This window comes from Mesoplodon densirostris, chromosome 1, assembly GCF_025265405.1.
Source record: "Mesoplodon densirostris isolate mMesDen1 chromosome 1, mMesDen1 primary haplotype, whole genome shotgun sequence".
In the NCBI taxonomy this organism is placed as follows: Eukaryota; Metazoa; Chordata; class Mammalia; order Artiodactyla; family Ziphiidae; genus Mesoplodon; species Mesoplodon densirostris.
In genome coordinates this window covers 70,972,779-70,990,974 of record NC_082661.1, presented here as the reverse complement: position 1 = coordinate 70,990,974, position 18,196 = coordinate 70,972,779, and the positions used below count along the sequence as shown (strand labels likewise).

At 37.1% G+C, this 18,196-nt stretch overlaps 1 protein-coding gene across 1 annotated transcript in view; it reads left to right on the top strand.

Annotated features, from left to right (window-relative positions):
- Positions 1 to 16,297, top strand: part of SLC9B1 (solute carrier family 9 member B1) — a 49,780-nt gene extending 33,483 nt beyond the window's left edge. The window contains exons 7-11 of the mRNA XM_060087954.1: positions 1,909 to 2,015; positions 2,901 to 3,050; positions 12,959 to 13,067; positions 13,845 to 13,981; positions 16,085 to 16,297. Coding sequence (XP_059943937.1) covers positions 1,909 to 2,015; positions 2,901 to 3,050; positions 12,959 to 13,067; positions 13,845 to 13,981; positions 16,085 to 16,297 — 716 coding nt within the window. The remainder of the gene's footprint in view (positions 1 to 1,908; positions 2,016 to 2,900; positions 3,051 to 12,958; positions 13,068 to 13,844; positions 13,982 to 16,084) is intronic.
- Positions 16,298 to 18,196: the final 1,899 nt, after the last annotated feature.

The following is an 18,196-nucleotide window of genomic DNA, read 5'->3' as shown; positions in this document are numbered from 1 at the left end:
TCTAATAAGTAGGGGAACCAAGATGCAAACCTAGCAGTCTGACCCCAGACCCACACTTTTAACTACTATTCTATCCTGCCTCCCGACACAGCAGACAGAGAAGGCCACGTGGCCAATGGTCTCAAGGGGTTTATATTAAACAAATAATTACAGATGTAATAAATATTACATAGCATAAGATGCTAGGGGAACATGCTACAGGAGACCAAACCTAATTTGAGGAGGACCGAAAAAGTGGAAACCAAGCAGGTACATGTTTAAAAATCCTCTTCTACCACATAACTATGTAAACTGTCTCTTAAGATTTTAAGGACTTTTAAAGTTTTATTTTACACATTAGATCTTCAAAGCATCTATATTTTGGAATATAGTAGATGTTGAGATCTAACCTTACCTTCCAGGTCAATTGGCCCTTTTACCATTATGTAATGTCCTTCCTTACCTCTTGTGACAGTATTTGACCTAAAGTCTATTTGTCTGATATAAGTATGACCACCCCTGCTCTCTTTGGGGTACCATTTGCATGGAATATCTTTTTCCATCCTTAAAGTTTACGGCAATCTGTTTTAAAATGATAACAACTTCAATTGCATACAAAAGCTCTACTTCTCTACTCCTTTACCTCTCAGCCTCCTCACTTTATGTTATCAGTGTCACAAATTACATTTTTTATATTATGTATCCATTAACATAGTTTTACAGTTATCTTTTGTGCTTTTATCTTAAATTCCAAAACAGAATTAAAAGTGATTTCCTTACCACCATTAAGGTATTACAGGATTCTGAATTCATCAATTTACCTTTACTGGAGGTTTATATTTAATGCTTTTGTGTTGCTGTCTAACATCCTTTTATTTCCACTTTAAGGATTCCCTTTAACATTTCTTGTTAGGCAGGTCTAGTGGTGATGGACTCCATCAGCCTTTGTTTATCTGAGGAAGTCTTAATTTTGCCTTCACTTTGAAGGACAATTTTGTGGGATAGTATTCTTGGGTGGCATTTTTTTTCTTTCAACATTTTGAGTATATCATCCTACCATCTTATAAGGTTCCTGCTGTGTAAGCCTCTGATAATTTTATGGGCGCTCTCTTATATATGATGTGTTGCTTTTCTCTTGCTGTAATTTTTTAAATGAGCAGAAAGCCTTTTGGACTGTATATTGTTGTTAAATGGGTGTCTCTGTAGGGGATCAAGGTTCTGGGGTTCCCATTCTACCTTCTTACTATTGTCACCTTCCATTTCTATTATTTTGAATGGGAAAATAGTTCTAAAATATGTATATTTACATACCTTATTGAGTTGAATACACAGAGCATAGCTGAACTTTTTTGTGTGACTCTGGATATTTTTTAAAACGTATTACAATAAACTACATGTATCCATGAGACATTATATTGAAAAATCAGTTGATCCTTGAATATTCCTAGGATTGACCCTGGGTTAAATCTTTTTTTTTTATGTTGTTGTTGTTATTAAATTGTCCTTTTTATGTTTAAATCATTCGTTTATCATAATAGAATATCAGAGGAAAACATTACCAACCATGTGCTAAGTGCCAGAGGTTCTCCTTTGCCAGTCTCTGTGCATTGTTCTACCTCACCTGGTCTTTTAGGTTGGGTGTGTAAAGGGAGCACATTGTGGCTTATTACTGCTTTGTTTTCTGGCCTATTTATTCAATGAACATTTCTGAGTTGTGTATATGTATTAAATCATTGGAGAGTACATATTCAATTTATCAAGTAGATGTACATATGTTTTCATGTGTTTGAACACTTAAGGTCCATTTTTGTATATTTATTCTATGATACATACCTTTCTTTATGAATCACCTACATTTGATTTTCTGATGTGTTGGGTATGTGAAAATACTTCTCTATGAAATGTTTTTCTTATTGTGTGCCCTTACAGGTTGTGTACTTAGCAACCTCCTGTCTGCTTTTCGGGATGTACTTGTTGGTGTGCTGGTACGAATTGTTTGGGGAATGTTTACTCGATATTTTCCAAGTAGAGATCAGGTAAATAAAAAATAATCTATTGTTTGGAAGTACAGTATTTCTTTCAAAAGACATTTCTTTCAAAAATTTGAACTTTTAGAAGATCCATGAAATAATAAATTTAATATTTAGTTCTCTTTCTCCAAAAGAGGCCTCCAATGCCTACTCTGCTTAAAACTGAGCACAGTTGTGATTGATCCAGGTCAGTGGCCCTAACTGAAGTCCATGCTTCCTGATTAGGCAAATAAGGAATATCAGAAAAATGTACTTAATTCAGAGTATCTTCTCCATTCCATCCCACTCCTTTCTTCATTAAATTGCCTGTTGACTCCTGACATTTTTTTAAAAATCTTTTTCCCTCAAACTTTATGTTGAACGTTTTTGGAGAAATATATTCCCATTTATCTCTGCATATTTTCTGACTTAAATTCACTCCCTCTCCCTTTGACCAAGGAAACACTATCAAACTCAACCCTTTCCTGCCCTAAAGGATATGCCATTACTCTTAGATTTCTGTAACTTCCATCTTAATTTCCCTGCAATTATTGTCTTAGCTAAAAAGATATTCAGACATTTATTTTTAAGAATTCTTTGTATATGTTATATGGAACTACAGGTTTTATGGGTCTCTTTTCTTTCCTTCTTCTCTTACAGTTAAAGTATTATAACCATTTTACTGACGTTAGTATCAGAGATATGGCAGAAGATGAAACTCAGTAATTGCAAATTTTGTCACTTGATACCAAGTTTGCTAAAATATGTGGTGAGAAAGTCAAAATTTTAGACATTATTTTATGCAACATATGAAGACATGGTATCAAAGAGTCAATAATAAATTATAGATAATATGATAATTGTATTATATATTTAACATATATTAATTTCCAAATATCTATCAAATTCTAGGGACAACTTGCAGTGAAGAGATCATTTCTTATTTTGAGTATGTGTGTTTCTGCTGTCTTAGGCAGCCATCGAATTGGTTTGCATGCAGCTGGAGGATTATGCACACTAGTATTGAGTTTCATTGCAGGGACAAGTTGGTCCAAAGAAAAGGTGAATAGTTTTAATACACCATTTTTTAAAAGATAAAATAACTGCATTTTTTTTACATCTATAATGGACATTTTAGGAAATCGCACTCCAGTTGGAAGATGTTCCATAAGTTTGTATCTTCAAGGAAGTGAATGAATCAGTCAAGGAAATAAAATATTTAGAAGAAGGACTAACACGCAATCAGAAGTTGAGTTAAACATCAGGCCTCTCTATTTTTCCCAAGTTTAATGCAATATGATTATATAACTTTTCTTGATTTAATTATTTTATTTATTAAAATTTTAGTTATACAATTAATACATGCAAATATGCTCATAAAATATTAAAACAGTAAGAAAGGGACTTCCCTGGTGGCGCAGTGGTTAAGAATCTGTCTGCTAATGCAGGGGACATGGATTCAAGCCCTGGTCCTGGAAGATCCCACATGCCGTGGAGCAACAAAACCCATGCGCCACAACTACGGAGCCTGCGCTCTAGAGCCCGCGAGCCACAACTACTGAGCTTGCGTGCCACAACTACTGAAGCCCATGCACCTAGAGTCTGTGCTCCGTAACAGGAGAAGCCACCGCAATGAGAAGCCTGCTCACTGCAACGAAGAGTAGCCCCCGCTCACCTCAACTAAAAGAAAGCCCGCACGCAGCAAGGAAGACCCAATGCAGCCAAATATAAATAAATAAATAAATAAATTAATTTCAACAATAATAATAAATAAATAAATAAACCAGTAAGAAGGCCCACATATGGAATACAATGTAAAAGACTCCCTTTCCCCCACCATTGCCAAATATCAAATCCCCTTCCCAGATCATTTCCTCTAATCACTCTTCTATCTGTAGACATTTAGATCACTTCCATGTTTTGTTATTACAAACAGTACTTCCATGAACAATCTTATTCATGTGTGGTTTTACAAATGTATGAGTACTTCTGAAGGAATAGATTTCTAAAAGTGGAATGGCTGGATTTAGAAATTGTACATTTCTATTTTGATGGGTACTGCCAAATTATCCCTTAAAAGGATTTTATTTACACTGTTTACTACCAGCGGTGTAGGAGAGTCTCTAATACCTAAACCCATCAACAATCTTAGGTATTATCAATTGTGGTTTTTTTTAACAATCTGATGGGTAAGAAACTATATTACATTGTTATTCTTTATTTATATTTCTCTGATTAGTAGTGGAGTAAGCTTCTATTCATATATTCTTTTATAACTACTTATTCATATTCTTTGCCCATTTTTTAATTAGTTTATTAGCCTTTTTGTTCCTAATTTATAGAGTTTCTTTATATGCTAGGGCTACTAATTCTTTGTTATCTACATGTTGCATGTAATTTTTGCTTATCTTCAACTTTTTTTATGATGTCTTTTGTATGGCAGTAAAATTTCCTATAGTCAAATCTGTCAGTTTTTCCTTTTTGGTTTTGGGTTCGGCATCTTGTTTAAGAAAGTTTTTTCACCCAAGATTATGAGATTATGAACATTATAACATCTTATATATTATCATCTAATACTTTGGTAGTTTGTTTTGTTTTGCATTTAGTTATTTAATCCATCTGGAATCTATTTTTGTGAATGATGTGAGGTAAGGATATACATGTGTGTTTATATATATGTATTCATAGACATACATATATACATACATATAATATATATATGCATATGAATTGTATAGTCTATTTTTGCCAAAGTATTTATTGATTAAACCATTAATTATTCAATGACTTTTTTTTTTAATTTTATTTTACAAATTAAATCATTATACATATACATATGTTCCCATATCCCCTCCCTTTTGCGTCTCCCTCCCACCCTCCCTATCCCACCCCTCCAGGCGGTCACAAAGAACCGAGCTGATCTCCCTGTGCTATGCGGCTGCTTCCCACTAGCTATCTACCTTACGTTTGGTAGTGTATATATGTCCATGCCGCTCTTTCACTTTGTCACAGCTTACCCTTCCCCCTCCCCATATCCTCAAGTCCATGCTCTAGTAGGTCTGTGTCTTTATTCCTGTCTTACCCCTATGTTCTTGATGACATTTTTTTCTTAAATTCCATATATATGTGTCAGCATACAGTATTTGTCTTTCTCTTTCTGACTTACTTCACTCTGTATGACAGACTCTAGGTCCATCCACCTCATTACAAATAGCTCAATTTCATTTCTTTTTATGGCTGAGTAATATTCCATTGTATATATGTGCCACATCTTCTTTATCCATTCATCTGTTGATGGACACTTAGGTTGCTTCCATGTCCTGGCTATTGTAAATAGAGCTGCAATGAACATTTTGGTACATGACTCTTTTTGAATTATGGTTTTCTCAGGGTATATGCCCAGTAGTGGGATTGCTGGGTCATATGGTAGTTCTATTTGTAGTTTTTTAAGGAACCTCCATACTGTTCTCCATAGTGGCTGTACCAATTCACATTCCCACCAGCAGTGCAAGAGTGTTCCCTTTTTTCCACACCCTCTCCAGCATTTATTGTTTCTAGATTTTTTGATGATGGCCATTCTGACTGGTGTGAGATGATATCTCATTGTAGTTTTGATTTGCATTTCTCTAATGAGTAAAGATGTTGAGCATCGTTTCATGTGTTTGTTGGCAGTCTGTATATCTTCTGTGGAGAAATGTCTATTTAGGTCTTCTGCCCATTTTTGGATTGGGTTGTTTGTTGTTTTGCTATTGAGCTGCATGAGCTGCTTATACATTTTGGAGATTAATCCTTTGTCAGTTGCTTCATTTGCAAATATTTTCTCCCATTCTGAGGGTTGTCTTTTCGTCTTGTTTATGGTTTCCTTTGCTGTGCAAAAGCTTTGGAGTTTCATTAGGTCCCATGTGTTTATTTTTGTCTTTATTTCCATTTCTCTAGGAGGTGGGTCCAAAAGGATCTTGCTGTGATTTATGTCATAGAGTGTTCTGCCTATGTTTTCCTCTAGGAGTTTGATAGTGTCTGGCCTTACATTTAGGTCTTTAATCCATTTTGAGCTTATTTTTGTGTATGGTGTTAGGGAGTGATCTAATCTCATACTTTTACATGTCCCTGTCCAGTTTTCCCAGCACCACTTATTGAAGAGACTGTCCTTTCTCCACTGTACATTCCTGCCTCCTTTATCAAAGATAAGGTGACCATATGTCCGTGGGTTTATCTCTGGGCTTTCTATCCTGTTCCATTGATCTATCTTTCTGTTTTTGTGCCAGTACCATACTGTCTTGATTACTGTAGCTTTGTAGTATAGTCTGAAGTCAGGGAGCCTGATTCCTCCAGCTCCGTTTTTCGTTCTCAAGATTGCTTTGGCTATTCGGGGTCTTTTGTGTTTCCATACAAATTGTGAAATTTTTTGTTCTAGTTCTGTGAAAAATGCCATTGGTAGTTTGATAGGGATTGCATTGAATCTGTAGATTGCTTTGGGTAGTAGAGTCATTTTCACAATGTTGATTCTTCCAATCCAAGAACATGGTACATCTCTCCATCTATTTGTATCATCTTTAATTTCTTTCATCAGTGTCTTATAATTTTCTGCATACAGGTCTTTTGTCTCCTTAGGTAGGTTTATTCCTAGATATTTTATTCTTTTTGTTGCAATGGTAAATGGGAGTGTTTCCTTGATTTCACTTTCAGATTTTTCATCATTAGTATATAGGAATGCCAGAGATTTCTGTGCATTAATTTTGTATCCTGCAACTTTACCAAATTCATTGATTAGCTCTAGTAGTTTTCTGGTAGCATCTTTAGGATTCTCTATGTATAGTATCATGTCATCTGCAAACAGTGACAGCTTTACTTCTTCTTTTCCCATTTGGATTCCTTTTATTTCCTTTTTTTCTCTGATTGCTGTGGCTAAAACTTCCAAAACTATGTTGAATAAGAGTGGTGAGAGTGGGCAACCTTGTCTTGTTCCTGATCTTAGTGGAAATGGTTTCAGTTTTTCACCATTGAGAATGATGCTGGCTGTGGGTTTGTCATATATGGCCTTTATTATGTTGAGGAAAGTTCCCTCTATGCCTACTTTCTGCAGGGTTTTTATCATAAATGGGTGTTGAATTTTGTCAAAAGCTTTCTCTGCATCTATTGAGATGATCATATGGTTTTTCTCCTTCAGTTTGTTAATATGGTGTATCACGTTGATTGATTTGCGTATATTGAAGAATCCTTGCATTCCTGGAATAAACCCCACTTGATCATGGTGTATGATCCTTTTAATGTGCTGTTGGATTCTGTTTGCTAGTATTTTGTTGAGGATTTTTGCATCTATGTTCATCAGTGATATTGGCCTGTAGTTTTCTTTCTTTGTGACATCCTTGTCTGGTTTTGGTATCAAGGTGATGGTGGCCTCGTAGAATGAGTTTGGGAGTGTTCCTCCCTCTGCTATATTTTGGAAGAGTTTGAGAAGGATAAGTGTTAGCTCTTCTCTAAATGCTTGATAGAATTCCCCTGTGAAGCCATCTGGTCCTGGGCTTTTGTTTGATGGAAGATTTTTAATCACAGTTTCAATTTCAGTGCTTGTGATTGGTCTATTCATATTTTCTATTTCTTCCTGATTCAGTCTTGGCAGGTTGTGCATTTCTAAGAATTTGTCCATTTCTTCCAGGTTGTCCATTTTATTGGCATAGAGTTGCTTATAGTAATCTCTCATGATCTTTTGTATTTCTGCAGTGTCAGTTGTTACTTCTCCTTTTTCATTTCTAATTCTATTGATTCGAGTCTTCTCCCTTTTTTTCTTGATGAGTCTGGCTAATGGTTTATCAATTTTGTTTATCTTCTCAAAGAACCAGCTTTTAGTTTTATTGATCTTTGCTATCGTTTCCTTCATTTCTTTTTCATTTATTTCTGATCTGATTTTTATGATTTCTTTCCTTCTGCTAACTTTGGGATGTTTTTGTTCTTCTTTCTCTAATTGCTTTAGGTGCAAGGTTAGGTTGTTTATTCGAGATATTTCCTGTTTCTTAAGGTGGGATTGTATTGCCATAAACTTCCCTCTTAGAACTGCTTTTGCTGCATCCCATAGGTTTTGGGTCGTCGTGTCTCCATTGTCATTTGTTTCTAGGTATTTTTTAATTTCCTCTTTGATTTCTTCAGTGATCACTTCGTTATTAAGTAGTGTATTGTTTAGCCTCCATGTGTTTGTATGTTTTACAGCTCTTTTCCTGTAATTGATATCTAGTCTCATAGCATTGTGGTCGGAAAAGATACTTGATACAATTTCAATTTTCTTAAATTTACCAAGGCTTGATTTGTGACCCAAGATATGATCTATCCTGGAGAATGTTCCATGAGCACTTGAGAAAAATGTGTATTCTGATGTTTTTGGATGGAATGTCCTATAAATATCAATTAAGTCCATCTTGTTTAATGTATCATTTAAAGCTTGTGTTTCCTTATTTATTTTCATTTTGGATGACCTGTCCATTGGTGAAAGTGGGGTGTTAAAGTCCCCTACTATGATTGTGTTACTGTCGATTTCTCCTTTTATGGCTGTTAATATTTCCCTTATGTATTGAGGTGCTCCTATGTTTGGTGCATAAATATTTACAATTGTTATATCTTCTTCTTGGATTGATCCCTTGATCATTATGTAGTGTCCTTCTTTGTCTCTTCTAGTAGTCTTTATTTTAAAGTCTATTTTGTCTGATATGAGAATTGCTACTCCAGCTTTCTTTTGGTTTCCATTTGCATGGAATATCTTTTTCCATCCCCTTACTTTCAGTCTGTATGTGTCTCTAGGTCTGAAGTGGGTCTCTTGTAGACAGCATATATATGGGTCTTGTTTTTGTATCCATTCAGCCAGTCTGTTTCTTTTGGTGGGAGCATTTAGTCCATTTACATTTAAGGTAATTATTGATATGTATGTTCCTATTCCCATTTCCTTAATTGCTTTGGGTTCGTTATTGTAGGTATATTCCTTCTGTTGTGTTTCTTGCCTAGAGAAGTTCCTTTAGCATTTGTTGTAAAGCTGGTTTGGTGGTGCTGAACTCTCTCAGCTTTTGCTTGTCTGTAAACGTTTTAATTTCTCCATCAAATCTGAATGAGATCCTTGCTGGGTAGAGTAATCTTGGTTGCAGGTTTTTCTCCTTCATCACTTTAATTATGTCCTGCCACTCCCTTCTGGCTTGTAGAGTTTCTGCTGAGAGATCAGCTGTTATCCTGATGGGGATTCCCTTGTGTGTTATTTGTTGTTTTTGCCTTGCTGCTTTTAATATGATTTCTTTGTGTTTAATTTTTGACAGTTTGATTAATATGTGTCTTGGTGTATTTCTCCTTGGATTTATTCTGTATGGGACTCTCTGTGCCTCCTGGACTTGATTAACTATTTCCTTTCCCATATTAGGGAAGTTTTCAACTATAATCTCTTCAAATATTTTCTCAGTCCCTTTCTTTTTCTCTTCTTCTTCTGGAACCCCTATAATTCGAATGTTGGTGCGTTTAATGTTGTCCCAGAGGTCTCTGAGACTGTCCTCTGTTCTTTTCATTCTTTTTTCTTTATTTTGCTGTGCAGCAGTTATTTCCACTATTTTATCTTCCACCTCACTTATCCGTTCTTCTGCCTCAGTTATTCTGCTATTGATCCCATCTAGAGTAATTTTTATTTCATTTATTGTGCTTTTAATCGATGCTTGATTCGTCTTTAGTTCTTCTAGGTCCTTGTTAACTGTTTCTTGCATTTTGTCTATTCTATTTCCAAGATTTTGGATCATCTTTACCATCATTATTCTGAATTCTTTTTCAGATAGACTGCCTATTACCTCTTCATTTGTTAGGTCTGGTGGGTTTTTATCTTGCTCCTTCTGCTGTGTGTTTTTCTGTCTTCTCATTTTGCTTATGTTACTGTGTTTGGGGTCTCCTTTTTGCAGGCTGCAGGTTCGTAGTTCCCGTTGTTTTTGGTGTCTGTCCCCAGTGGCTAAGGTTGGTTTAGTGGGTTGTGTAGGCTTCTTGGTGGAGGGGACTACTGCCTGTGTTCTGGTGGATGAGGCTGGATCTTGTCTTTCTGGTGGGCAGGTCCATGTCTGGTGGTGTGTTTTGGGGTGTTTGCGGACTTTTTATGATTTGAGGCAGCCTCTCTGCTAATGGGTGGCGTTGTGTTCCTGTCTTGCTAGTTGTTTGGCATAGGGTGTCCAGCACTGTAGCTTGCTGGTCGTTGAGTGAAGCTGGGTGCTGGTGTTGAGATGGAGATACCTGGAAGATTTTCGCCGTTTGATATTATGTGGAGCTGGGAGGTCTCTTGTGGACCAGTGTCCTGAAGTTCGCTCTCCCACCTCAGAGGCACAGCACTGACTCCTGGCTCCTCAATTTGGGATGATTTGTTGTCTATTCATGTATTCCACAGATGCAGGGTACATGAAGTTGATTGTGGAGCTTTAATCCGCTGCTTCTGAGGCTGCTGGGAGAGGTTTCCCTTTCTCTTTGTTCTCACAGCTCCTGGGTCTCAGCTTTGGATTTGGCCCCGCCTCTGTGTGTAGGTCGCCGGAGGGCGTCTGTTCTTCGCTCAGACAGGACAGGGTTAAAGGAGCAGCCTCTTCGGGGACTCTGGCTCACTCAGGCCGGGCGGGAGGGAGGGGCACGGAGTGCAGGGCGAGCCTGCAGCGGCAGAGGTAGGCGTGACGTTGCACCAGCCTGAGGCGCGCCGTGCGTTCTCCCAGGGAAGCCGCCCCTGGATCTCGGGACCCCGGCAGTGGCAGGCTGCACAGGCTCCCGGAAGGGCGGTGTGGACAGTGACCTGCGCTCGCACGCAGGCTTCTTGGCGGCGGCAGCAGCAGCCCCAGCGTCCCACGCCCGTCTTTGGGCTCCGCGCTTTCAGCCGCGACTCGCGCCCGTCTCTGGAGCTCCTTTACGCGGCGCTCTTAATCCCCTCTCCTCGCGCACCAGGAAACCAAGAGGGAAGAAAAAGTCTCCTGCCTCTTCTGCAGCTCCAGAGTTTTCCCGGACTCCCTCCCGGCTAGCTGTGGCACATTAGCCCCCTTCAGGCTGAGTTCTCGCCGCCAGCCCCAGTCCTCTCCCTGCGCTCTGACCGAAGCCCGAGCCTCAGCTCCAGCGCCGCCCGCCCCGGCGGGGGAGCAGACAAGCCTCTCGGGCTGGTGAGTGCCGCTCGGCACCGCTCTTCTGTGCGGGAATCTCTCTGCTTTGCCCTACCCAGGTATGTGGGGAGTTTCTTGCCTTTTGGGAGGTCTGGGGTCTTCTGCCAGCGTTCAGTAGGTGTTCTGTAGGAGTTGTTCCACGTGTAGCTGTATTTCTGGTGTATCTGTGGGGAGGAAGGTGATCTCCGCGTCTTAGTCTTCCGCCATCTTACCCGGAAGTCTCAATGACTTTTTAAGTGTCTCTTTTAACATGTGCTAAACTCCTATATATATATATATATATATATATATATATATATATATATATATATATATATATATACACATATATATATATATAAATTTACTTCTGGGGTCTATTTAAACTTATCTATTTCTATGCCAATACCACTATTTTTTTTTTTTTTTTTGCAGTACTCGGGCCTCTCACTGTTGTGGCCTCTCCCGTTGCAGAGCACAGGCTCCGGACGTGCAGGCTCAGTGGCCATTGCTCACGGGCCCAGCCGCTCTGCGGCATGTGGGATCTTCCCGGACCGGGGCACAAACCCGTGTCCCCTGCATTGGCAGGCAGACTCTCAACCACTGCACCACCAGGGAAGCCCAATACCACTCTATTTTAAATCACTGTAGTTTTATGTCTCAAAATCTATATAGAAGATTCCCTCTTGTTATACCTATTTTTAAATTATTTCTTGGCTGTTCCTGCCCATATTCTTTCTTAGATAAATTTTAGAATCAGCTTGAGAACTTCCCTATCCAAAAATCATATGGGCATTTTGTTTAGTATTCTGATAAATTCATAATTATAAGAGAAATTAAATCACTAATAATAAATTACAAATAAATGAAAACTAGTTTTTTTACATGATAAAGGAAATCAAAAAGTAAAGAATAAATAGATTTTAGAGATTAAAAGTAACAACTAGGATAATGTGCTACAGAGAAGAAAGAGTAATATTGGTTTTCCTTTGTTACTTCCTTTTTTAAACTTACTTTTATAAACGGCAACCAGAAAACCTAGTCATAGGGGGAGTAGTTATGAAGATAGTTTATGCCACAAACAAAGGATATTAAAGTTTTATGTATCTCCACCTGTAAAAAAAGATAAACCCAGACTGAGATTAAAATCTCTTCATCCAAATTCCTGGAAAAGAGCCAGAGTACTGTTATGTCACTAGGGGCATTTCCTATAACCATGTAATTGTGGAAGCAGCACTGGGGGGATTCATTCCCAGAAAGGGAAGCCAGGCAGGCAATCAAGTTAGAATCTATTAAATGTTTTGGTTTGGTTTTAAGGAGAAAATAACTTTGATGTTTTCAAAATGGCTCCTTTGGAAGCAGGCCTAACAGATTACCAGAATTTTTTTCCTAGCTGTTTAGGACCTATCAGGATACACTTTCATGGGATTTGGTCCCAGGATAATTTTTAGTGGAGGTCTTCCCAACTCATTTTTGAGAGCTGAAATGTCTGAATGATCTTGAGTATGTTCTCATCAGGCATGCTGTAGTTCTATCTCTGTTCAGTTGCCTTACAAACAAAAGGTAGAACTCTTACTGTACCATCAAAACATGTGTGGAACTTCAAAGACCTTACTTGTTCCATGACAGAATTACCAAATAATATTTTTATTTTATTGCTTTGTAGATTTCTTTTAATCAAATTCTGCCTAAGTGTTTGTATAAAAAACCTACTCATTTAATTTTTATTGTTTTAACATTTCTTCTACAAATAAAATATCTTAAGTTTATTAAATATTAAGAGACTTTAAACTTCTGAAATGCAAATACTTATATGTGTCACAATAACTGAAAATTTATTACCCTTTTCTACAGATTAGAGTCCAAAAAATTATTGGAACTGCATGGAATATTTTTCAACCTCTTCATTTCGGTTTGGTTGGAGCGGGAGTATCTGTCACATCTCTTAAATCAAATGCTATTGGTAAGAATGATTAGAGACACAAAAATATAAGATTTGGGGCCTCCCTGGTGGCGCAGTGGTTGAGAGTCCGCCTGCCGATGCAGGGGACACGGGTTCGTGCCCCGGTCCGGGAGGATCACACATGCCGCGGAGCGGCTGGACCCGTGAGCCATGGCCGCTGAGCCTGCGCGTCCGGAGCCTGTGCTCCACAACGGGAGAGGCCACAACAGTGAGAGGCCCGCGTACCGCCAAAAAAAAAATATATATATATGATTTGAAAATACTTAAGAAAACTTTGAATAATTTTTATTTTTATTTACAACATGTCTTTGAATGCTACAAGGACCTTCTTCAGAAGCACATGTTGTAACATACATTTGTTCTTCCTTTATCCTGTACGCTCTTTGTAACCAAAGACAACCCTGAATAACTTCCCTGAGTGATCTGAGGAAATGGAGATTAGAAATTTTTCTGAGGGGAAATATTGGATACCATTAGCACCTTTTGAGTACTTTCATTTATAGTAAAAGTTCAACGTCTGTTAGCTCAGAATTAAATAAATGTAATTTATATTATTTTTCATCATACCTCCACCATCATATTATCTCTTGCACTTTACATAGAAGCCTCAATCATATTTGTATTTTTATGATTATTGTTTTTACTTAAAAAAATAAAGATATACAGAGACACTAGCCCTAAAATGCTTTCAACCCATTTACAAATCATATCTCTAGTCATAAAGAACCACTACTTCCCAAATATTGTGTTATTTATGTTTGTTTTTATCTGTTGTAGGCATTTGTGTTGCTACACTGAGTTTGGCATTATTGGTTCGAATTTCTTTTACATTTGTATTGATGTCTTTTGCTGGTTTTAATTTTAAGGAGAAAATATTTATTGCTTTATCGTGGATGCCCAAAGCTACAGTCCAAGTAAGAACATATTAAGTCATTCTAATTATTTTAATGTTGATTTTTTTAAAAAAATTCTAAATGAAAAAACATCTAGCCACAAAATACGGGCCACTAATCTTACTTTTAAAATGTTTGATTGATCGTAACTACTCATTAAAATGAATGTAATCTTTAAGGAACTCAGTTTTAAAAGCAATTTTTCTGAAATTGAAAACTGTGCTTTTAATGACAAATACCTACTAAACTTACAAAAACATTTTTCTATTTTCCCAAGATATAAAATAAGAGTATATCTGAATGCGCTGAAAAGGGCACATCATTACTTCTGGGTGTTCCTGCCAAATACACATAACGTCAATCTTATCATGAGAAAACATTAGACAAAAGCAAAGCGAGAGACAGTGTGCAAAATAATTGACCAGTACTCTTCAAAAGTGTCAAGGTCATGTAAGACAAAGACAGACTAAGGATCTGTCTCCCATAAAAGGAGACCAAGGAAATACTTACTAAATGCAGTGGATTTAGTTCAGGCATTGGCTCCTGGTCCAAAAAAAAGGACATTAGTTGGACAGTTGTTGAAATTTGAATGAGATCTCTAGATTAGTATATGTGTGTGTGTATATATATAATATATATTATATCAGTGTTAATTTTCTGATTTTTGGTTATTGTACTGTGGTCATACAAGAGTTAACATTTGGGAAATCTGGATGAAGGGTATATAGAAAGTCTTTGTATTTCTTTTACAACTTATTTGTGAGTCCAAAATCACATGAGAAGCCCCTGAAGGTGAATGAACTTGGGGGTTGGGGGGAGGGAGCAGCAACTTTTTGCATGGGGAGGGGCTGGTTGTGGAGCTGCAGGATGCTCTGAGGAGCACTTTTCCTTTAGGTATCAGAGTGTGAGGTGGCAGATTTGCATTATATTTAAAACATTGTTTAAATCTTAAAAAAACCCCACCTTTTTTCATTATAAAAAAAGAGTATATGTGAAAATTGGAATTTTTACATTTTGCTGAATATTGTAGAGCTAAGTGTTATGATTTTAAACTAAAGACACGTTGATTCTTTTTAAAATATATCTTTCCTATGCCTGCCACCCACTCTACCATACATGAATGCACATATATTATTTTTAATTATATATTTAATTTGTATGACTATTTGGTTGATGACTGAATCTCCCCACTAGATTATATAGGAAGGATAGGAACAGTGCTTGTTTTTTCTGTTATTCTTTTTCCCTACACTTAACACAGTGCCTAACATGCAGGAGGTACACAATAAATAAGCATTGCTTGCCTACAAGAATGAATGATGAATGAATGAAAGAGAGAGAGAAAAGCAAGACCTTGCAGTTTTGCTCTCTGGTTCAGTGATAAGGTTTTGCTACTTATTGTCAGACTGTTTAACCTGGCAACATAATGTCTTGATTTCCTGAGATTTTCTCCATTGTTATTCCAAAACAGAAGCTTGTGAGTTTCCCTGCAACAAAACTCTCTATATGTCATGGTTAGAAAAGCAGGTCCTTGGGACCAGGCTGCCTATTTTGAATACCATGTTACTTGCCTATAACCTTAGGCAAGTTACTTTGTAACGTCTCAGTGCTCAGTGTATAGATTCCAAACCTCTTGTCAGTTTTACTGTATCACACTGCCTCCCAGTAGTAAGAAGAAGAAGATAGACAACAAAATCCTAAAGAACCATAAAAAACCTTAGCATTTTGTGTTGTCTCATTGTAGCCAGGAACCTAGTGGTACATGGTAAAGGCAAATATGCAAAGCTCTGGTTTTAGGTTAACTCCTAAGGTTTTGAAAATAATGTGAGCACTCAAAAAATATATTTAAACAGGAGAAAGCTGAGATGACAAGAAAACAAAAACAGCCCCCAAATGTCTGCACACTGGTTTGTCACCTTTTCACTCTCTTTCCAGATATATTTGCTAGGAAGAACATAGGATTGATGAGTAATTTATGAAAATTCTTCAACACTTTGTCTTGTCTTTTTTCTAGGAGTCTAGTGCCAGGTGTTATTTGTTTTAACAGGGCTATTTACTTTTACTATATGTTAACTCCATTTAGCATTTGTCTTTATGCCTCCTCTTTTTCGCCTCTAAATGTAGGCTGTTTTAGGTCCTCTGGCTCTAGAAAGAGCAAGAATCAGTGCCCCCCATTTGGAACTATATTCGAAGGATGTGATGACAATAGCTTTTCTAGCCATCTTGATCACAGCTCCAAATGGAGCTCTAATTACTGGCATTCTGGGACCTAAAGTACTTACTCGTCATGATCCAAACAAAATGAATGTGGAATTAGCAGGATTAGAACTTCATTAAAAAGTTGATTTGCCATCACCTGCCTGCTTCTCTGAATGAATTCTCTTACATGAGAGAAAAATTAAAAAGTACAAATATGTGGAGACTACACAGAACCAAGGAGTTAATAAATATATGATTTCACTACAGATGTTTCCTATGACTTTTTATTCCAAAGTTAATTTAATAAAAATAATATAAAATAGAATGTCTTGTTAGTATTTATGTATTTCAAGAACAAAGTAAATTTATAAATACCCTAGGAAAGTTTAAAGAACTCTATCAGGTTGGATTTACTGTCATAATACAAACTAAGTATAATAAAAAATTAAATGAACCTAATGACAGAAAGATAAGATAGTATAAGTCTCTAAATAGGAGTAGAACTCTCCATCAGGCTAGTAATTCAGTTAAAAAGATTACCAGAAAAAAGGAAAAAAATGACAAGAATAAAACACACCAAATTTAAGTGGGTCAACTAAATGCATTTTAAATTCTGGTTTTAATACAGTTTATACAGTGCTTTTCACCTGCATTCCCATCACTTGGCTACATAATTTGTGGGACCCAGTGGAAAATAAAAATGTGGGGCCCCTTGTTTCAAAAACAGGAAAAAAGTGCAGTTAAGAGAATTAAAGTGTTTCCCTTTAGACTATTTTATTATGCACACAATATCATAAGAACAATAGTGACTCATGAGGAACAACATACACTTACAAATTGTAAAAATAAACTTTTGGTGTCATAATTTATATAATACAACAAATAATACCTTATTAACATGATAGCTTGGTGATAAGATTTTCCTGGCTGCTTCTGTGCAAATTTGTGTATTAGGTACATCAAAATTTATACTTTTAGCAACTCATTTTCAATCGATATAATGGAAAGTGACATCAGTTGCTCTTGACAAATGCACGATCACATTTTTGATAATTTATCATTTTGAGAAGGAATTTTCTGCTGATACAACCATTATTGGAGCTGTTAAGAGTATTTTACAAGCTGTGATCACATCGGGTCACAATAATCTGATAAATTATTTTGAAATACAAATTCTAGTACATCTAGGGCTGATGATTCTCTCAGAACGCTTTTTTCTAAAAAGATTTAACTCTTCATACAAATCAGTTTCATGTAAGCCTGAATTTAGTTTTAAATGTAAATGTATACACTGATACATTGTAAATGTATCAGTGTATACAATGATATTTTAATGTTTACTGTCTGACATTTCCTGTAACTTGTGGAGGTTATACCAGAAACCAAAAGTGGCTTCACGACTTGTATATAGTTCAATCACCTATTTATGCATTCTTTCACTATACCTTGAATTACAAGGGAAATTTATTTTAAAATTGTCTTCCTCTTTAATCATTGGTTCATCAAAGCTTGATAAGGATATAGTGTTTTTTACCGTCAAATGTGACAACCTTTACATTTAATTTCTATTTATAAGCCTTTGGATATTTGCAGCATTACAATAGCTTTCAAAACCAGAGATTCTAAGTTCACTGAAGAGTTCTAATAACTCCTGGCATGCTGTATTGCAATGTCCATGTGTGCACTTCAATTCTGTAATAATTTACTGACAAAGTTTACTGCCTGAGCCCCTGCAGTTCCTACCCCGGCCCTCAGGCTTGAGAGTTAATGTTTATGTAGGTCCCCTCAGGACAGGCTCCAGGGATAGAGTTCCTCATCTCTCCTAGTGTCTCTCACTGCTGCCACCATCACCACCAGCAACCCAGGCCTAGGTCCCAGCCACGGCCACCTCCTATCCAGGACCCCACAGTGCCCCAGGCCACCCCAGGCATATGTGTATGTGTGTAGCCCAGCAACCAAGCTAACTGCTTGGAGCACTGCCCACTGTGCCTGTGTGCACTGCAACCTGGCACATCCCATGTGCATACTCTGTTGTCC